General features: G+C 42.4%; 1 protein-coding gene across 1 annotated transcript in view; it reads right to left on the reverse strand.

Moving 5' to 3' along the window:
- Positions 1-22,620, reverse strand: part of eme2 (essential meiotic structure-specific endonuclease subunit 2) — a 29,203-nt gene that overhangs the window by 5,663 nt on the left and 920 nt on the right. Inside the window, exons 2-7 of the mRNA XM_086000605.1 lie at positions 22,177-22,325; positions 15,570-15,662; positions 13,959-14,083; positions 9,360-9,477; positions 8,072-8,187; positions 7,031-7,220 (exon numbers count right to left, since the gene is read on the reverse strand). Coding sequence (XP_085856731.1) covers positions 7,031-7,220; positions 8,072-8,187; positions 9,360-9,477; positions 13,959-14,083; positions 15,570-15,662; positions 22,177-22,325 — 791 coding nt within the window. The remainder of the gene's footprint in view (positions 1-7,030; positions 7,221-8,071; positions 8,188-9,359; positions 9,478-13,958; positions 14,084-15,569; positions 15,663-22,176; positions 22,326-22,620) is intronic.

Consider the following 22,620-nt stretch of genomic DNA (forward strand, 5'->3'; position numbering starts at 1 on the left):
CCGGTGGATATACTGTACTTGGATTTCCAGAAGGCATTTGATAAGGTGCCACATCAAAGGTTATTGCGGAAAATAAAAGCTCATGGTGTAGGGGGTAACATATTGGCATGGATAGAAGATTGGCTAGCTAACAGGAAACAGAGAGTAGGCATAAATGGGTCATTTTCTGATTGGCAAGATGTAATGAGTGGCACAGGGATCAGTGCTGGGGCCTCAACTTTTTACAATTTATATAAATGACTTGGATGAAGGGACCGAAGGTATGGTTGCTAAATTTGCTGATGAGACAAAGATAGGTAGGAAAGTAAATTGTGAAGAGGACATAAGGAGGCTACAAAGGGATATAGATAGGTTAAGTGAGTGGGCAAAGATCTGGCAAATGGAGTATAATGTGGGAAAATGTGAAATTGTCCATTTTGGCAGGAAGAATAAAAAAGCATATCTAAATGGTGAGAGATTGCAGGGCTCTGAGATGCAGAGGGATCTATCTGGGTGTCCTAGTGCATGAATCGCAAAAGGTTAGTATGCAGCTACAGCAAGTAATTAGGAAAGCTAATAGAATGTTATTGTTTATTGCGAGGGGAATTGAATACAAAAGTAGGGAGGTTATGCTTCAGTTATACAGGGCATTAGTGAGACCACATCTGGACTATTGTATATAGTATTGGTCTCCTTATTTAAGGAAGGATGTAAGTGCGTTGGAAGCAGTTCAGAGAAGGTTTACTAGACTAATACCTGGAATGGGCGGGTTGTCTTATGAGGAAAGGTTGGACAGGCTAGGCTTGTATCTGCTGGAGTTTAGAAGAGTAAGAGGTGATTTGATTGAAGCATACAAGATCCTGAGGGGTCTTGACAGGGTGGATGTGGAGAGGATGTTTCCTCTTGTGGGAGAATCTAGAACTAGGGGCCACTGTTTAAAAATAAGGGGTCGCCCATTTAAGACAGAGATGAGGAGAATTTTTTTTCTGAGGGTCATGAGTCTTTGGAACTCTCTTCCTCAGAGGGCTGTGGAAGCAGAGTCTTTGAATATTTTTAAGACAGAGGTAGATAGATTCTTCATAAGCAAGGGGGTGAAAGGTTATCGGGGGTAGGTGGGAATGGGGAGTAATCGGATCAGCCATGATCTTATTGAATGGTGGAGCAGGCTTGTGGGGCTGAGCGGCCTGCTCCTGCTCCTAATTCATATGTTATTTTGGCCATCCTATTATAGAAATAACATTAAAGCCATACAGTGTAGATTCACTAGGATGATGCCAGGGATGGGAAATTATAGTTATGAGGAAAGATTTGAGATGCTAGGACTATTTCCACTAGAGCAGAGAAGGCTAAGAGGAAATTTAATGGAGGCTTTTAAAGTTATGAAGGGTTTTGATAATGAAGTAACGTAGGGATCAGTATTAAGACTGTTGTTCTTCACAATCTTTATTAATGACCTGGATAAAGACATTGGAGGAACTGTCTGCAACTGGATGATGCAAAGGTGTGTGCAAGTGTTGGGACCTATTTTGATAAGTAAAAAAACTACAATCCAATATAGATTTGGTGGTGGAATAGCCTGCATCTGGCACATTAAATGTAGTGTGTACACTGGTAGGGCTAACGCCCAGTATGTCTTTACCATGCAGGGTTCCAAACTGAAGTCTGTTGAAAGGAGAAAGACCTAGGTGTTATAGTGCATGAATCTCTCAAAGTTCACGACCGGTGCCACAAGTTTTATACAAAAGCAAGGAAGAGTATTAGAATGTATGGCTAGGACAATCCAGTACACCACAAAAAGCACCATGCTGTCCTTGCATAAGTGAGCCCTTATCCGGAATACTGTGTCCAGTTTTGGTCCCCTCACAGTGACTGATATAGAAGCCCTAGTTCAGAGGTGTGCCAATAAATTGATACCTAACGTAAAGGCCCTTGGTTACCATGCTAGGTTAGAGAGCTAGGGGGAAAAATTCGGTTGCTTTGCGCCTCCCATTAGCGTCCCTCGGGGCACTAATTGGGTACAAAGCACCTAGTACCCGGGCGCAGTGCTGCGAACGTCTCCCGCGAAATTCAGTGGGAGGTTGGCGGCGGTAGCCGGTAGTACCCCGAGGTGTGGCGCTGCGCCTCCTCTGATGAGGTCATCGCCATGCGCAGCGCCCCGGCCGCAAACTTGGCTCGTGCCCCCTGACCTACCGCCGGACACTGTCCGATGGGGTCAAGGTGGCGTTTTTGCAGTCGGGGTGGCACAAATTAAAGGGCAAGGGCCGGGTGGCCATTCTTTGGGGGGCGCCTGCCAGCACCTGCCCCTCTCGCCGCCGCCTCCTCCTCCTGTGGGGCGCTGGCCGCGATTGGTAAGCCCGGCACTCCTTCAGTGCCGGCCGAGATTGCAGGCAGCCCACTCCCTGGTGGGCCAGCAGGGCCCTGGTGTGTGCTGTGCTAGGCCCCTCCCCTTTAATCAGGGGTGGGAGGCCTGCAGTACCATAGAAACATAGAAGATGGGAGCAGGAGTAGGCCATTCGGCCCCTCGAGCCTGCTCCATCATTCAATGCGATCATGGCTGATCATCCAAGTTCTGTACCCGGTCCCTGCTTTCTCCCCATATCCCTTGATCCCTTTAGCCTTAAGAAATATATCCAACTCCTTCTTAAATATCTTTAATGAATTGGCCTCTACTGCCTTCTGTGGTAGAGAATTCCACAGGTTCACCACTCTGGGTGAAGAAATTCCTCCTCATTTCTGTCCTAAATAGCCTACACCTTAACCTTAGATTGTGACCCCTGGTTCTGGACTCCCTGACCATCGGGAACATCCTTCCTGCATCTAGTCTGTCCAGTCCTGTCAGAATTTTATAAGTTTCAATGAGATCCCCTCTCATTCTTCTAAACTCCAGCGAGTATAAGCCCAATCGACCTAATCTCTCATACGTCATTCCTGCCATCCCAGGTATCAGCCTGGTGAATCTTTGCTGAACTCCTTCCATGGCAAGAACATCCTTCCTCAGATAAGGTGACCAAAACTGCACACAATACTCAAGATGTGGTCTCACCAAGGCCCTGTACAACTGCAGCAAGACATCCTTGTTCCTGTACTCAAACCCTCTGGCTATGAAGGCCAACATACCATTTGCCTTCTTAACCGCCTGCTGCACCTGCATGCTTACTTTCAGCGACTGGTGCACAAGGATGCCCAGGTCTCGTTGCACTTCCCCTTCTCCCAATCTATTGCCATTCAGATAATCTGCCTTCCTGTTTTTGCCACCAAAGTGGCTAACCTCATTTATCCACGTTATATTGCATCTGCCATGCTTCTGCCCAATCGCCCAACCTGTCCAAATCATCCTGGAGTTTCTCTGCATCCTCCTCACCGCACACACGCCCACCCAGCCTTGTGTCGTCTGCAAATTTGGCGATATTGCATCTAGTTCCCGTGTCTAGATCATTAATATATATTGTGAATAGCTGGGGTCCAAGGACCGATCCCTGCGGTACCCCACTAGTCACTGCCTGCCACTCGGAAAAAGACCCATTTATTCCAACTCTTTGCTTTGTCTGCCAACCAGTTCTCTATCCAAGTCAATACTTTGCCCCCAATCCCATGTGCCTTAACTTTACATGCTAATCTCTTATGCGGGACCTTATCAAAAGCCTTCTGAAAGTCCAAATACACCACATCCACTGGTTCTCCCTTATCTATTTTACCAGTTACATCCTCAAAATTCCAGTAGATTAGTCAAGCACGATTTACCTTTTGTAAATCCATGTTGACTTTGTCCGATCCTGTCACTGTTTTCCAAGTGCTCTGCTATTACATCTTTTATAATGGACTCTAGCATTTTTCCCACTACCGATGTCAGGCTTACCGGTCTGTAATTCCCCATTTTCTCTCTACCACCTTTTTTGAACAGTGGGCTAACATTAGCTACCCTCTAATCCATGGGTACTGTTCCAGATTCCATCGAATGTTGGAGGATGATCAGCAATGCATCTACTATTTCTAGGGCCACTTCCTTAAGTACCCTAGAATGTAGATTATCAGGCCCTGGGGATTTATCGGCCTTCAATCCCATAAATTTCCCTAAGACCATTTCCCTACAAATACTGATTTCTTTCAGTACCGCGGCGCTACGTGCCGACGCATGTGGCACTGCTGCACATGGGGCGCTCCCATTGAATATCGCTGTGCTAAGAGGGAGGGGGGGGTGCTTCCAGTAGTGCCCTGCCTCCTGCTTGGGGCGGTATTCAATTTTGGGCATGGGCGCACTAAAAGTAGTGCCCCGGCAAAGTTAGCGCTCCAAAGGGGGCGCAAGCCAATTTTCTCCCCCTGATCTTTTACTCTAGAAAAGCAGAGGCTTCGGGAAGATGTGATTGAGGTCTTTAAAATAACAAAAGGATTAGACTCCGGTCATGTGGAGAGTATTTAAGTTAGATAGGTTAAGGAGAATCAGATGACATGCAGATAAGTTACATCTGTATAGAACTAGGTTGGAAGTCAGGAGGTTTCTCTTTTCAGAGGATCACTGATTTTTTTGGACAAGTTGACAGTTTGTGCAATGAGTGCAGATTCACTGCAAGCATTCAAAAGGGAGTGGGAGGAGTTCCTAGATGTGGCTCCTATTACAACAAAGTAGGTGGAGTATTGGGTAATGTATCTCATGATCATTGGGATAAACCGGACGACTCATTTGATTGTCTTCGGGGATCGGAGAGGAATTTCCCAGATTTATTTTCACTGAATTGGCCTAGGGTGTTTTCTGGAATCTCTACCCCAGAGGGCTGTAGATGCTCAGTCGTTGAGTATATGCAAGACTGAGATCGATAGATTTTTGGACACTAAGGGAATCGAGGGGTATGGGGATAGGGCAGGAAAGTGGAGTTGATGTAAAATGGTGGAGCTGACTTGAGGGGCCGTATGGCCTACTCCTGCTCCTATTTCTTATGCTGGTGGGTGTGGAGCATTGGGGGTCATGATGCTCGGTGGCACCATGAATTTATGGGACAGGCTTGATGGTCAAGCTGGTCTTTTCCTGTCTGTCTCTGTATGCTTGTATGAATAGGAGGATACTATTTCTTCTAGTTGTAGAGTCAGTGATAAGGGTTCATCAATTTAAAATCCTTACTGAAACTGAAGACAAAGCTGGAAGAAATGTATTTTATGCAGTGTTGTTACATAGAATGCTTTGTCACAATGGATGGTTGAGGCAGAATCCATTGTATCTTTAAGAGAAAACTGAATATTTGAAGCAGAGGATACAGGACTATTGAGGGAGAGCTGGGCAGTGGGATTAGTTTTGGATTGCTCTAGCAAAGAGCTGGCACAGACAATGAGCTTAATGGTCTCTTTTTTCTGTAAACTTTTATTCTATAGGACTAAATAATTTCAAGAGTGCAAATTGGACTGACATGTCAGATGAATTTTAATGTAGAAAAATTAGATGTTACATTGTGAGAGAAAGAATAAGGAAAGGAAATATATATCAAATGGTCTAACTTTAAAAGGAGTCAAGGAGCAGAGAGATTTAGGGGTTCGGATACATAACTTTAAATGGGTGGATAGGTGGGAAAGCTAGGAAAATAAAAATATCTGATCCTGTGTTTTATAAATGGAAGCATAAAAGCAGAGGCAATTCTAAACCTATACATATCGCTGATTAGCCTGCAGTTAGAACACTGGTCAGTTTTAAGTGTCGTACTTTAGGAAGGATGACACTGCCATAGAGAGGGTGCAGATGACATTTAGTTAAGACAATACCAGGAATGAGTGGCTTTAGTGTGAGGAGAGACTACAGAAACCTAGGGGTATTTTTGTTGGAACAAAGGTTAAGAGGAGAACTGATAAAGTTGTTAAAGTTATGGAGGGTTTCGATCATGTAAAGAGGGAAACATTATTTCTGCAGAGCATAAATTTATGATAATCATCAGAAGAACAAAGGGCGAGGTTAGGAGATTTTTATTTTTATGCAGTAAGTTGTTGGGACGCAGCATGTCCTATCAGAAATGGTTCAGGAAGCACAATCCAATTAATAGCATTTTAAAAGGGAAGTGGATAAATATTTGAAATGGGTAAAATTTTAAAGAATATGGGGAATGGGACTAAGTAAGCATCTCTTTCAGAGAGCTCACACAGGCTCAATGGGCCAAATGGCTACCTCCTGTGCTGTAAAATTCTATGTTCCCACACGGCCTTACAGTAAAATGGCTATTTTCTTTGCTAATGACTCCGCTCTTGTAATTACGCCTGACAGCTTGACGAAGTGGCGATGTATTAAATTGCTTATTTTTAAAATTAAACCACATTTTTAGAAGCATTTTTATTAGTATATAGTTGTTTGCAATGAAAATATAGTAGAACCTCGATTATCCCCCAAAATGGAGAGGAGTCATAGGAATATGGGAATTTCTAGATGACAAAAGACGAAGTTCCATCTAGTTTGCCTTCTATCATTCTGGTAGTCTCCTATTACAACATAATGGCATCGTTAGCGAATCATGGCAATCAATTGCTATCAATTAGAATAATTGATGAATAATTCAAATTTGAAGAGAATTGAGTCCCCTCACCCCCTATACTTGGTTTCTAGCTTCTGATTGGACTATTTTTCTAATCCAGTTTCCAGCATATGCAGATAAGACCAACATATTTCCATTTTTGAAATGATTTATTCTTTTGGGGGGGGGGGGAAATTGCTTGCAGCCGATCTCCTGTTGGTTTCCTGGCCTAAAGGTATATATCAGAGCAGCATGGATAGTTATCTATCGGATGCTGGACATCCATAACAACAGCTACTTACCTGGCTGGATCAAGAACCCAGATCCTGAGAAATCAATAAAAAAAAACTTAATTTTAGCTTCAACTCCTGGTGGTAACCCAATTCCATGGAAACTGTTGCAGATAATAAAGACTATGGATAATCAAGGTTTCACTGTAAATTAATAAACTGGCAAGATGAAGAATGCAAAATATTAACATATTTTAGATGGAAGAGAATGGAAAATATTAGCATAGATATGAATAATGAGAAGAAGAAATGGCAGATATTCTATATAGCTGCCATTACCCGTAAGAGCAGCTGTGGTGTAGGATAGGCTTGTGCTATAGCCATTGCCACTGGTTGGGTGATCCTGTTGAGCTGCTGAAGCTGTTTTTTCCACAATTTCAGGAGGCCCTTTCCATCCTTATCCACTTTCACACCAGTGGACCACGTCCCATCAGGGCAGAAGGAGAAGGTCATTTTCTCTGTCTGCTTTCTAAACAAAATTATTGTCACAACAAAGTGTCTTGTCAGAAGAAGTTATCATTTTTTTCAAAAGATGTTTTTTTTTTTTTTGAAAACACATTCCTTTAACTACTGTCTTGGAAATTAAAAGCTCAATTCCAAATGGAATGAATCTGAAAAACCATAATTCTATAAACTATCTATCAGAGCAGTAGTATTAACAGGACTGTAAATAGGCTACATATGCCATAGCATTGTGATCACTGGTGAAGCTTAACACTCCAACCTGCTGACCACGTACAAGATAAAAGGCCAGTGATTCTGACTAGATGCTCGATGTGATATCATGTCTAGTGGAAAAACTGAATTAGTTGTGTTGCTTGATCAACTCTTTAGGGAGGAATATTTAGCCAATCAACTGAAGAATGTTATGCAAATAAGCCAGGGTTTATTTAGGGGAATTAACAAAGCCAGGGTTTTGGGTTGTTTGTGTAAGAATGATGTGTACATTTCCTGCCTCAAAGTAATGCTATCGGACAAGGGTTTCCTGTTAGAACACCAGTGGCGCTGATGTAGTATAAACACAGAGCAGAAAAAGCATTGGCATCAACCCTTTAGCAGTGATTTGATCTTACTGTATTGACATCTGTCCTGCATACTTATGGCATTGGACCAAAATTCTGCAGCAGTATCAACACACTGGACCTCATGACCCAAAATGAGCGGTACCAGTCATTGTCTGAAAAATGAAAAATGAGGCTTTAATTTGTACCCGACAGAAAGACACTTTTCCAAATTGGCGTTTTAAGGAAGATGGCATCTTGGTTTCTCTGACGCACGGATATTCACTGACAGCTTTATTTAAAGTGAAGTTTAACTTACTTGAAAGGGGATCGAGCTATTGCCTTTGTAAGTGTTGCGACATGATCAGCAAACTGTTGCCAGTTCTCTAAGAACCAAACTGTTGTGTGCGTTTGTAGCTGTAGGGCCACCTGCACCTGAACACAAAGCAGAAAAAGACAAGCTGGACAAGGGCCAGACCAAAGTAAGATAGGTGGGAGGCTGCTGCTATTTCTCACTTCCATCTACTAAAGCAATCTACACATGAAAATTACACCTGATTTGCAATTCATTTTATTTATTTCAAATAGACTGATTGAAGACAATTGTCGTCGTCATCATGAATACTTATGATTTATTGGCAGACAGATGAGCACAACAAGCAACCAGCAATCTTAGCTGATTCTAAACTGAACAATGGTTATACAAAATTAAGGCAATTAGTTGCACTGAACACTCATTTAACTTGTGCATCATCAGTAGGACTTTTTGTTACGATTAAATAGTGATAAACATTTCTACCTGCTTCAAAATTGATATATGAACACTATCTGTGTAACAAAATATGATAGTCTAAAGAACATTGGGTAAAGTCATCGATTCCATGTTCCAGGTGGGGAGCCATGGTTAAAGGGAGTGTGGGTCAGAGATGGACTATAACACTGTAGCACCAATTCTCCAACCCAAGTCCCCTTCAACCATGGGGCCCTGCTGGGAATGTGGATTTTTTTTTCATTGTGGGCACCACCAGCAATTATTGTCCATCCCAAGTTGCCATGAGAAGGTGATGGGTGTTCTTGAATCGCTGGTAGCAGTTTGATACAAACTGAGTGGCTTGCTCGGCCCCTTCAGAGGACAGTTAAGAGTCAACCACATTGCTTTTTGGTTGTAAAATGTTTGCTGGACTTTCAAATTTACATTGTAATATAGATACTTTTATCTTCTTTCACTTGCACCTTTTGTAATGCCTAATTACAACCTTTTCCTTGTTAAAACCAGTTATTTACATTTACCATCTTAAATCTATTGTGATCATTACAGAGCAGCAGATTATATGCACAGACAGGAAGTATATAGAGTTGCAATAAACCTTTGTTCCTAAATTGAGAAATGTGTACAAAAGACTAAGTGCAAGTTATCACCTTTGTTTAAAAGAATGAGAAAAGATGAAAGTTGGAATCTGGTTTTATTCAAGTAAAGACTTGGTGACACTATTCCTCAAGTATGATTGTCTTCTTGAACATTTCATGTACACACGTCATCACATCAACAACATGGACTAAAGTCACAGCTCTGAGAAGCTATCTAATGTAGAAATACAAATACAGACCTCATCCAAATCTGCACAGGTCAACCCGAGCTCCCTGCTGACCCAAGACTCTGAGTCTTCATCCCTGTTGCTTTCTGAATTCTGCTGTCGTTTCACAGGACTGTAAAGCCCTTTTTCCCTAAATAATTTAAGAAAACAGTTACTGTTCTATGGAAGGTACCAAAATGGTGCTTACGTATATACAAACCTAAATGAATAGGTACCAGTTGTAGTTCCTGCAACACATCACCTCAAAGTGTGCAAAAATTTTCAAAATAAAATCAGTCTTTAAAATATGGCAGAAAGGGGCTCCTCCATAAAAAGGGATTTCCTCAGAGGTGACTGCCTTAGTTCTGAGTAAGTAATAGGTAATTATTAAAGGTAATCTATCCCATCTCATCCTTCTAGACCTGTCTGCAGCATTTGATGCATTGTCCAGCTGGCTGGGACTGCACTTACCTGGTTTCATTCCTATCTTTCCAGGCATAACTATAGAATCACCTGCAATGGTTTCTCTTCCCGATCCTGCACTGTCACCTCTGGTGTCCCCCCAAGGATCTATCCTTGGCCCCTCCTATTTCTCATCTACATGCTGTCCCTCGGTGACATCATCCGACAACACAACGCTAGTTTTCACATGTACGCTGATGATACCCAGCTCTACCTCTCCTCCACCTCTCTTGAACCCTCCATCGTCTCTATACTATCGGACTGCTTGTCCGACATCCAAATTTCACCCAATTAAAGATCGAAGCCATTGCCTTCGATTCACGCCACAAACTCCATTCCCTTTCCACTGATTTGAGATCTCTCCCCAACCAAGTCTGTTCGCAGCCTTGGTATCATATCTGATCACGAATTGAACTTCCTACCTCATATCCATTCTATCACTAAGACTGCCCATTTCCACCTTCGTAATATCGCCCGCCTCCACTCTTTTCTCAACTTATCTGCTGCTGGAAACTCTCATTCCATGCCTTTATCACCTCTAGACTTGACTATTCCAATGCACTCCTGGCCAGCCTCCCTAGTTCTGCCTTCCATAAACCTGAGGTCATCCAAAACTCTGCTGTCCGTGTGCTAACTTGCACCAAGTCCTGTTCACCCATCTCCCCTGTGCTCGCTGACCCACATTGGCTCCCAGTTAAGCAATGCCTCAATTTTAAAATTCTCATCCTTGTTTTCAAATCCCTCCATGGCCTCGCCCCTCCTTATCTCTGTAATCTTCTCCAGCCCTATAATCCCTCTAGATCTCTGCACTCCGCCTATTCTGGCCTTTTGAACATCCCCAATTTTAAATGCTCCACCACTGACGGTCATGCCTTCAGTTACCTAGGTCCTAAGCTCGAGAATTCCCTCCCTAAATCTCTCCACTTCACTTCTCTTTCCTCCTTTAAGACGTTCCTTAAAACCTACATCTTCGACCAAACTTTTGGTCATCTGCCCTAACATCTTATATGGCTTGGTGTCAATTTTTGTTATAACACACCTGTGAAGCACTTTGGGACATTTTATTATGTTAAAGGCACTATATAAATATAAGTTGTTATCTACGAAAACTTATACTTTTGAAAAAAAACAGAAGACTCTAGTTATTGAATTAAGTGTACTTGCGCTAAAAATCAACTCGCCCTCCCTCACCAATTTTCTCATCAAAATGACTATTCTTCATATGGTTCCCTAGATAGTGAGTACGGGCAGACTATTTTTAATCATGGAGGGTGTCACAGCTGCGCCTAAGCCTATCTTCACATTTTCAATCTAGATTACTGGATAGCATTCAGAAGCTGGAACCCTAATTGATCCCCCCCCCCCCCCCTTCTGAAGATACTAAACCCAAACATGCTGCCCTCACTCAGCACAAAATGTGAAACAAATCTTGTACCTTCCTGGTCTGTATGGCTTACTTACTGTGCATTTACCCCCCCCCCCCCCCCCCCCAAAAAAAAAATATTTGTTGGGGGGGGGAGGTGGAGAGAAGCAGGGCTCGACTGCATGATCACTAAAATATACAAAACTCATCTTTTCACCTTTCTGTGGTCTAAATATATTTTCATAGCGGTTTCATGCAAGTGTTGTGCAGGCTTAAAAATTGTCTTCGTCATTCAGGATTGTAAAGTGCCTATTTATCAATAGAATGTATCATTGCATACATCATTACATAATATCTACTTAAAATTTGCACGTTAAGTGTACGGAATGTTGGAAGCTCGACAGACCACTCCCGTAACCCGGAGAACTCTAATGTATGAAGAAAGCTGACATTAACCTAATGGAGCTCTGATGCCTACATTGATTTGATTCTATTGAATTTGTGATTCTGGTTGTTGGGGGGAGACTTGTTGGAACCATTGAAAGTTATTTAATAACAGTGGCATGTTCAGTGTTTAAAAGCTGTAGAACTTGTGTTTGTTAACTTACCTATTGTGAACCTTATACTAATAGAATATTTCCTCTTGTTTTCTTTCATCGTCTGTATCTTTCTGCTGATGTGTCCCCGATCATCAGTTTTATTGTTCAGCTCTAGTGAGAGAAATAACCATGCTTCTCATGGCAGCTGCTTCAGATATGCTATCTCCTAACCTCCATCAAAAAGCTTGTTGGGGCTTGTTATTAATTAATTTGTTGTAGTGTATTTTTTTGGTAACTTGTACCTTTTTGTTATAGTTCTTTATATTTTGTATCTACACCAACATTCACAGAAGAAACTACCTAATTCAACAAAAATAAGGGACAGCAGGCTCTTCCCCTCCCTTATGGTTCGGTGGGCAATTGCACCATGCGCTATAGTACTGCGCTAGATAAACCAGGAAGGTCCTAGTTTCACCAGTATGGTTTTCAGAATAGCCATTCCACCAAAGGTCTTGGTGACCATGTTAGGCATTTATGGAACTCTGCTCTAGAACACTTCGGTAAATGATCTGTTATTACCTTGGACACCAAGTCTTTGAGAGGTTCTAACAATGGACACGCTCAAGTTATCGCCTCTCTAAAAGGCCAAGTTCATGGCTATCTTGTTTCCTCTCCAATCGCCATAGTCAATGGCTCACCCTGATTCCTTGCTCATTAACTCGGAGTTCCCCAAGGCTCTTTTTTTACCCTCACTGTATGCCTCTTCTACCATATCCACGTTTTCTCATTCCATTCTACGTACACTAATTTCCTTCAGACAGCATGTACTTGCCCTCAAGTCCTCTCATAGTGCAATCACAATTACTACATCTTAATGTCTTCCATAAGCTTCAATACTGCAGCAAAATCTTATTTATTTCAATTATTCAAAGAGTTTATTTTTGTCTTTTGCAAGTCCAAGCAGCAGCTGTCATCGCTTGTCTTTGATAGTTCTAACCTTCGTCCTTCATTAATCAGCACTCTTAACTCCTCGGACCTCAACTGAAATCCGACTTCTCTTCTATTGCGCTATCTGCTTCCAAGAAGATTGGTTTAATCTTTCACAGCAAATACTCTTTTTCCTCAACAATTCCTAATTCTGTTAATACATCAAATCCGTCCAAGACTTGAATATTGGTCCCATAGCTCTTCTACCACTTCTTTTGCACTCCTGGACAGGGTACAGGTAAAAGCTACTTAGCTGGTACGTGATGCCTTGCTCATTCCTACCCTTTAAACTATCTCTCTTTTTCTCTCTCTATCTATCTCCCACCTTCTCGTTACTTTATCAATACTAGTTAATGCCCCTCTGGACTTTTGTCTGTTCCTTCTAAGCTCTAAATATGTTCTACCTCCTCTCTACATCACCACTCTTGAAAACAAGACTCGCCCCACAGACTTTTAATCTAATATTCTTTCCCAAGACCTCAAAACTGTGGAACTCCTTAACTCACTCGGTCTTTCTTTCCTGCTACAATTTTCAGGCTTTTAAAATCCAAGCCTGATGTCTACTATTCGCTGCATTCTGATTTGCCTCATCTTCTCTTTTACAATCTTGATGACGTCCTGCACTTTGGGCTTTTTTCTTTCACGTTGCTTTCTCAATTTAAAAAAAAGTTTAATCGCTGGGATGGCAGGAGTATAATGGGCCTTTGTTTCATGTTCAAGCCTGAGGACACGATCAGCCATGATACCCACTCCTCATCAACATCGAGTAAAGTGTTGGAAAGTATACGTGCATGAATATTTGGCAAGAACAGCATCTTGTTCCACAGTTGAATAGTCTGTTAATCCCCATCTTGCATATGAAGAATAGCCATTTAGGTAAGGTAACTGAGGGCTGCCAGTAGCTATGGATCCACAAAACATAGGGAGAAAATGGGGGGTAAAAAGGACGTCAATCATTCCTCATCCTGTCATTATATAATGGTATTAAGAAAAACAGAAAATCTGGAGTGTACATAGAGCCCAACATAGGTACATGCAAAGGTCAATGGGTTATGGAAAATGTCCTTGGCCACTTGTGAGTGTAAAATGGAGTACAAGTCAAACTTCAGCTCAAAAATCATGAAAGTGGAAGATGTACCAGTTACAACAAAGCAGTTACCAAAATTTCTGAAATACATGTTTATTCTGTTGCAGTTGTAAGTTTGGAACAGACCAAGTCTTCTGTGGGCTATAAGGTGGCAACAAACCGCCAATAAAGCCACCAGTTTACTTCACGTTTACCTTGTGTAAGTATCCAGTCCAATGACAGCTAATGTGGCTGCTCTATGAAGCCGCTTATCGAGAACTCTCATTATAAAGCTATCAAATGTTTCACAAATGTTTTCTGTGAAAATGCCTTTCATTTTCTGCCAAAGGAAAAAGAAATTGCTTTAAACTGATGTTGTAAAATAGATATGTTTCAAAATATTAGTGCCGTGATAACATTCAGTGTTTTATTTTAACCCTCAAGTTACCAAAGGAATAGAATACTGGAAAGTAGTGCACAAACTATTACAAGTGATATTTTTTTACTGTCATTTTTGAGTCTTTAAGTCCCTCCACAAAACATAACGCAGATTTTGTTGTCAGATTTTTGTCTACTTTTCCCATTATAAATTCCTTTATCCACATTGATGATGGAAAACACCTATATAAACTTGTCACGCTGTGCAATCTGGCCACTGGGTTCCCATAATTCTCTCAAAATATTTTCTGAAAATTTCTTTCATCCAACTTTTTTCCTCAGGGACTGAAATTTCTAATGTCCAAAATGAGAGTTTAACCAGAATAGCTGAATTTTGAAGCCAGCTGGTTACCTTTACTATGTTTTGTTGACAGTTAGAAAAGGCCAATGTAAATGGCTTATACCAGCGATTTCTAATTTCTAGCATCCATGAGGCAGAGGGAGACAGAGAGATGTAGAGAAAAATACACAAGTAGAGAGGAAAGCGGACAGCCGGTTCCTTTCCCCATTCTAATTTGATTTTCAAAAAAAAAAAGTTAAATTTTGAAGCCTCTTTTAAGGCAAACTGATAGGAAGGTAAAGTGGTAGGGGAGAAACTGGTTGAGGATGAAAGGGCTTCTAGCCATTTGTCACCTGTCCCAAGTGGGAAAGGGGGAGTGAATGGAGATTTAAAGATGAGGTGAGTGACATCAGAGCAAGAGGGAAAATATCGGTTGAGCAAGTAGTTCAAAGGAGAGGAGGAAGAGAGGGGGTGGTAGGAGAGGGGATGGGTAACGGGACGGTTAGGGAGTAGAGGACATGAGGGGAGCAGGAGGAAGTACGTGATTGGGGAGGGGATGGGAAGGAACCCACCCCTACCCCACAGCCATTGGTGGCTCCTTTCCCCAGCACACCATGCCATATCAAGCACCACTTCCCATCTGAGAAAATAGAGGGGAACAGAAAAGGAGAGTGAAAAGCAGAAAGAAGAGTTGAGTAGAAAAGGAGAAAACAAGAGACAGAGAAACAGCAACACCAAAGCAGCAGAAACCGAGACCATATTGTCTGACATTGAGTGCAATGCCACAGGAGATCAACTAGTAATTTATTTAAAATCTTATATCTGTGCAGTTCCTGCTGACTTTTTCCAGTAACCATTTTTCTATCAGAACAATAGCACACAAATGTTGATTGCTTCTTTTAAAAAATGTTATATGGATTGCAGCACTTAGCTTGGACTCATTAGTAGAGGTTGTTTTTGCACTTTGAAAATGAAAATGTTGTAGTCAACGATCACAGTATAAGGCAAACTGTATTTTCATGGTACAGAGAATGTTTGTTTTTATACACGAAGCAAAACTCCGTGCAGTTAACTACATCAGCTTAAACATTTGAACTTTGCGCTTTACCTGTTTATGTGACCACACCATGTTAAGAAAGTAATCTGGTGAAAGTAGCACCAAAACTTGATTTTCTTCTTTAGACTTGTACATATTTTTAGTCTGAAAGCACAAATCACTGTTACCAAATAAGCAGCAATTCAAATTCAATCAGTGTTTGAAAACATGCTTTGATGATTGGCTGATTACTTCAGACCCTCATGAAATATCCTAAAGCCTTCCTTCCTCAGTGTATCATCAGCTGCAGTGGAGTGTTCTTCAAACTCCGAACTGCAGAAACCAGGGCAGCAACTTCTGAATGCTGAAAAAGACCAGTTCAATCTGTGGTTAAATAGTAATAATGTACTGGAACTGCACTAACAGTGAATTGAAGACAGCCCAAAAGAAGGACTTCAAAAGGCTTCCATTCTTCAATCAACCTGCCTATTGTCATGTTCCTGGTACAGTACAGCCAGACATCCATTATTATTTAAACATAGTATCATGCTCCATAATTAAACCGAGGAATATTCAGAATTACGTTGTATATTTAGAAGATATCTGCTAACTGCTTCAGAAACGTGGAAAAAGTCAATGCCCAGGACAGCAGTTGGGTGCCAAGATTTGCCCGAACATCCTTAGGCCACAGAAGAAAATAAAAAGCAGCAGGATTCTTAGAAATAATAGCTATCCAATGGAAAGTGCTTCAGTGTGGATGTCAGTGAAGACACATTTGGCCATGATAGCCTCTATGCTTGGTTAAATAGCCCAGAGAGCTGGCAGAGCCCATGGAACAAAACACTAGCAAGAGGGAGGTGGGAGCACTGGATGGGAAAAAATAACTTTCTCCAGTTCATGTTATGGAAAAACAATGGCTGTTGCAATAATTTGACTTTCAAAATAATTTTTGAAGCTTTATTTATTAAAAAGGGGGCTGTGATAGACTTCCTCAAAAAAAAACTAGAAAATTAAACTGGAATAGCACCAGTGCAGCAAATATTCCCTTTGCTGCGTAAGCAAGAACCAGACAGATTGTAAATTAACCTTTTGTTTAGTCCAGATCAGCAGCTCCTGTGGAGCCTTGCAGTGAAGTTCTCATTTTAGAGAGAAATGAAACAGTTGCATGTTAGGGAGGAAGAAGAATGTGACTTAACAATAAAATGATGGGTGTTCCAATCATCCTTAGCAAGATGATCACCCCCAAATCACTCATACAGGTGAGTAGAGAATGTCCTATCTAAAGCACCCTGGTAAACAATAAGAAAGGAAGAACTTATTTATATTGTGCCTTTCATCCCAAAGGGCTTCTTTGAAAGAGACTCGGAATATCGCAGCACAAAACAGGTGGTGCCTTTAAATCCAGTCCAGGTACAAGAGGAGATGAGCCCTGACAGTAAAGCTACCGGAGAGAATTATGAAACTGCCTTTTCAACAGTGAATACTTCAAGTCGGTATTTTTTGAAGTGTAGTTACTATTGTAAGGTAAGCAAATGTGGCAACCAATTTACACACAGCAATGTCTCGCAAACAGCCATGAGACAAATTACCAGAGAATCTATTTTAGTGGTGTTGGTTGAAGGATAAGTATTGGCCAGGACAACTCCCTAGCTCTTCTTTGAATAGTGCCATATCAGATCTTTTACGTCCACCTAAGAGGCCAAACAGTTCAACAACAACAACAACTTGTATTTATATAGTGCCTTTAACATAGTAAAACGTCCCAAGGCGATTCACAGGAGTATTATAAGACAAAAAATTTGACACCAAGCAACATAAGGAGGAATTCGGGCAGGTGACCAAAAGCTTGGTCAAAGAGCTAAGTTTTAAGGAGCGTCTTAAATGAGGAAAGAGAGGTAGCGAGGCGGAGAGGTTTAGGCAGGGAATTCCAGAGCTTAGGGCCTAAGCAACAGAAGGCACGGCCACCAATGCTTGAACGATTATAATCAGGAATGCTCAAGAGGGCAGAATTAGAGGAGTGCAGATATCTCAGGGGAGGGAGGGGTGTTGTAGGGCTGAAGGAGATTACAGAGATAGGGAGGGGTGAGGTCATAGAGGGATTTGAAAACAAGGATGAGAATTTTGAAATCGAGGCGTTGCTTAACCGGGAGCCAATGTAGGTCAGCAAGCACAGGGGTGGCGGATGAACGGGACTTGGTGCGAGTTAGGACACGGACAGCCGAGTTTTGGATCACCTCAAGTTTACGTCGGGTAGAATGTGGGAGGCCAGCCAGGAGTGCGTTGGAATAGTCAAGTCTAGAGGTAACAAAGGCATGGATGAGAATTTCAGCAGCGGATGAGCTGAGGCAAGGGCGGAGACGGGCGATGTTACGGAGGTGGAAATAGGTGGTCTTAGTTATGTTGCAGATATGTGGTCGGAAACTTATTTCAGGGTCAAATATGACACCAAGGTTGCGAACAGTGTGGTTCAGCCTCAGACAGCTGTTGAGGGATGTAATCAGTGGCTAGGGAACGGAGTTTGTGGCAGGGACCGAAAACAATGGCTTCGGTCTTCCCAATATTTAATTGGAGAAAATTTCTGATCATCCAGAACTGGATGTCTGATGGGCAGTCTGACAATTTAGAGACCGTGGAGGGGTCGAGAGAAGAGGTAGTGAGATAGAGCTGGGTGTCGCCAGCGTACATGTGGAAACTGACGCTGTGTTTTTGGATGGTGTCGCCAAGGGGCAGCATGTAGATGAGAAATAGGAGGGGGCCAAGGATAGATCCTTGGTGGACATCAGTGGTAACGATGCGGGAGCGGGAAGAGAAGCCGTTGCAGGTGATTCTCTGGTTACAATTAGATAGATAAGAATGGAACCAGGCGAGTGCAGTCTCACCCAGCTGGACGACAGTGGAGAGGTGTTGGAGAAGAATGGAGTGGTCAACTGTGTCAAAGGCTGCAGACAAGTCAAGAAAGACGAGAAGGGATAGTTTACCTTTGTCACAGTCACAATGGATGTCATTTGTGACTTTGATGAGAGCCGTTTCGGTACTGTGGCAAGGGCGGAAACCTGATTGGAGGGATTTAAACATGGCATTGCGGGAAAGATGGGCACGGATTTGGGTGGCGACAACACATTCAAGGACTTTGGAGAGGAAAGGGAGGTTGGAGATGGGGCAGTAGTTTGCAAGGACGGTGGGGTCACGGGTTGGTGTTTTGAGGGGAGGGTGATGAGTGCAGATTTGAGGGAGAGGGAGACAGTACCTGAGGAGAGAGAACTGTTAACTATGTCAGCAAAGGAAGTTGGATGGTCAGCAGTTTGGTGGGAATAGGGTCAAGGGAGCAGGAAGTGGCTCTCATGGGCAAGATGAGCACGGAGAGGTCATGAGGGGAGATCGGAGAGAAACTGAAGATGATGTGAGTTCAGGGCTAGGGTGGGGGGGAACGTTAGAGGAAGTTTGGCCCAGTGGGCTAGGGGAAGGAAGGGAAGTGGCAGAGGCAGCTAAACGGATGGTCTCAATCTTCGAGACAAAGAAGTCCATGAGCTCCTCACACTTGTTGTCGGAGGTGAGGGTGGAGGAGACTGGAGGAGGTTTAAGAAGACGGTTAGCAGTGGAGAATAGAAGCCGGGGTTTATCTTTGCATTCCAGAATGATTCTGGAATAGTGAGCAATTTTGGCAGTTCCTTAGTTTAACATCTTATCCAAAAGACGGCACAGCACCTCCAACAGCACTCCCTCAGTACTGCACTGAAGTGTCAGCCTAGATTATGTGCTTAAGTCTCTGGAATAGAACTTGAACCCACAATCATCTAATTCAATGGGGAGAGTGTTACCACTAAGCCAAGGCAGCCTAATGACCGTATAATGAAAAAAGTAAAACCTGCAAATGGAAGAAACAACTTCACTTAAGTTTTGTTTTATTTTAAAGAGTATGCTGTTATTATGGAGATTTATTTTAAAGAATAGCCACCTTCATACAAACAGGACACCAGAATAGAGATGCTAAAAAAGGAGCTAAATCTCCTAACATTTTTATTTAGCAAAGGCAGATTATTTAGCTGGATATGTTATCCTGTAAGATCTTTGCACGTACTGTCAACTTATCCGAAACGATTTTTCTTTCAAATTAGTGCAATATTTGGAATTTTCTTGTCGCTGCTGCAGAGCACTGTATATTGCATATAATAGTGAACTAGCTCCTCCCAATGTATATTGCATATAATAGTGAACTAGCTCCTCCCAATGTATATTGCATGCAATAGTGAACTAGCTCCTCCCAATGTATATTGCATGCAATAGTGAACTAGCTCCTCCCAATGTATATTGCATGTAATAGTGAACTAGCTCCTTCCAATGTATATTGCATGCAATAGTGAACTAGCTCCTCCCAATGTATATTGCATGCAATAGTGAACTAGCTCCTCCCAATGTATATTGCATGTAATAGTGAACTAGCTCCTCCCAATGTATATTGCATGCAATAATGAACTAGCTCCTCCCAATGTATATTGCATATAATAGTGAACTAGCTCCTCCCAATGTATATTGCATGCAATAGTGAACTAGCTCCTCCCAATGTATATTGCATGCAATAGTGAACTAGCTCCTCCCAATGTATATTGCATGTAATAGTGAACTAGCTCCTCCCAATGTATATTGCATGTAATAGTGAACTAGCTCCTTCCAATGTATATTGCATATAATAGTGAACTAGCTCCTCCCAATGTATATTGCATATAACAGTGAACTAGCTCCCCTTTTCTGGTTACTATTCATGTTTCCAGTAACATTACAAATGCCTTTGGCTAATACCAAAGCAAAATACTGCGGATACTGGAATTCTGAACTAAAAACAGAAAATGCTGGAAATACTCAGCAGGTCAGGCAGCATCTGTGGAGAGAGAAACTGAGTTAACATTTCAGGTCGATAACCCTTCAGCAAAGTGCCTTTGCTATCCTGGTGTCTAAATATCCTTTAGTTACAACTTGGAAGAATGTTACTTTTTTGCAGAAATGGTGTCTCCTATTTTAGTAGATTTCATTATTTCCTGTGTCCTTTGTACACAGAATGGTCCGTATAATGATGTAAGAAGTGTAAATCTGTTTAAGAAGATGAGACTGGGGAGGCAAAGTAGCCAAGACATTCAAGTCATTTTCAACATTTTTATTTTGCAATTCAGGAGTTCCGCACATGTTTTGCAAACACAGAAAAAGATTTACTGAATACTCTTCATAACAACAGTACTGTTTAAGGTTGTGGTTATACTGCACTACCAATCTGAGACCAATAGCTGCAGTGAGTGACCGCACCCATTTATACTACGGGATGCGAATCCACACTGCCACTGTTATGAGTGCACTCTGCAGATACCTGTTTGCACACTTGCACCGAGCTCTGCTGTCGGCTGGTAAACATTAAGGGGGCGAAATTGTGTGCTTTTGCGCCTTCTGTTAGCACCCCCAGGGGGCGCAAATGGCTTTGCGACCGGGCGCTGCACTGACATTGACTCCTGCCATATTCGGCGGGAGTTTTGCGGCGGCGCTACGGCGTTGTGCCCTGATTTCTTTCGCCTGGAGATCATGACGTCATCGCCGTGCGCATCGCCCCGGTAGCGCCCAGGACCTGAAATTGACTTCCGCTCCCTGCAGCGGCGCCGGTCGAAAACGCCGACCGCTGCAGGAGGCATGCTTCAGGGGCGATGATTAAAGGCGAGGTGGCCGAGGTAAGTAAAAAAAGCCTTACCTTTCTTGTTCCCATTTTTTTCGCAGGTTCCTGCCCGCGATCGATCAGCCCAGCACTCTGCTTGAATGCCAGGCTGATCGCGCGGGACTGCGGCTGCCTTGGTGGTCCAGGTAGGTACTTTTTAAATTGCAGAGCCTACAGCAATGACCCTTCCCTTTTTAAGGGGAGGAAGGAGCCTTTGAACGCAGTGGCGCTGGACGGCCCAGTGTGCAGCGCTGCTGAAGTCTCCACCTCGCCTGCTGCTGATTGCGCTCCAAGAAGGAAGTGGAGCGATTGATTTCGTGCTCCACTTCCTTCCTGGAGCGAAAAAAATAATTTTTTTTAAGTTTAGAAACATTAGTGCTTGGCGCTAATTTTCTCAACTTTTAAAAGTTAGCGCCCCAAATGGGGCTATAATGAATTTCTCCCCGTAAATGTTTTGAGAGCACCAGCGGGAGGCATTCACTTTCACAAAAAAAAAAAAAAAAATTTTAAACTCTGCTTCAGTTTAGAAAGTGTCCAGGACATCCAACGACATTAAAAAAAAAAAAAAAAACAATTATTTGACACCATATACTCCTCAACCAACATCACAAAAAAAATGTCTGGTCATTATCACATTGCTGTTTGTGGGAGCTTGCTGTGCACAAATTGGCTGCTGTGTTTCCTACATTACAACAGTGGCTACACTTCAAAAAGTACTTCATTGGCTGTAAATCGCTTTGGGACGTCCCAAGGTCATGAAAGGTGCTATATAAATGCAAGTCTTTCTTTATACAGAGTTCAGCACAAGCACTGTGAGACAGCCTCCCCAAGTGGTCCTGCAATCTTGAGTTCAGAGTTATACTGTCACCAATACTGTCACCACTGTGCAGTGTGGCAAAAGTGACAGTATAACGATATCCTTCGGCATTTGAAAGCTGAGGCACTGTTTGACAGATAGGTGTCCTGTCATGCACATTATCAACTCACCTCCTCAGACAGGTCACCCAAAATGACTTGGGGAAATTCTCTTCTCCATGTAATAGTGGAAGGGACTGACTGAGGTTCAATACTGTAGTCTGAGTCTAGCGAGTTCAGAACATCGAGCAGCACGTATCCACCTGTATCTTCCAGAATAGCTGGGTAGGGAGCAATACAAGAACAGCTAACATTTCAATGTAAACAGAATTCACCAGTTCAGATTTGAGGTAAACTATTTGTACTTTATCAAAGAAGTCTCCCCGATTAAAATCAGCTACAAGAATGAACTGCAACTTTTTTTGTTGCTTTCTATTGCAATTGATTTCTTACAAATGTAAACGATTACTAGCGATAATACCCGGAGACTTATCAGAGGGCTTACTGAACCCGGGAGTGAGATACTGGACAATTTCACACACCTGATACAAAATACAAATCCCCCGGCACGAGTTA

This window comes from Somniosus microcephalus, chromosome 11, assembly GCF_052327205.1.
Source record: "Somniosus microcephalus isolate GS21.2 chromosome 11, FLI_Smic_1.0, whole genome shotgun sequence".
Classification (NCBI taxonomy): domain Eukaryota; kingdom Metazoa; phylum Chordata; class Chondrichthyes; order Squaliformes; family Somniosidae; genus Somniosus; species Somniosus microcephalus.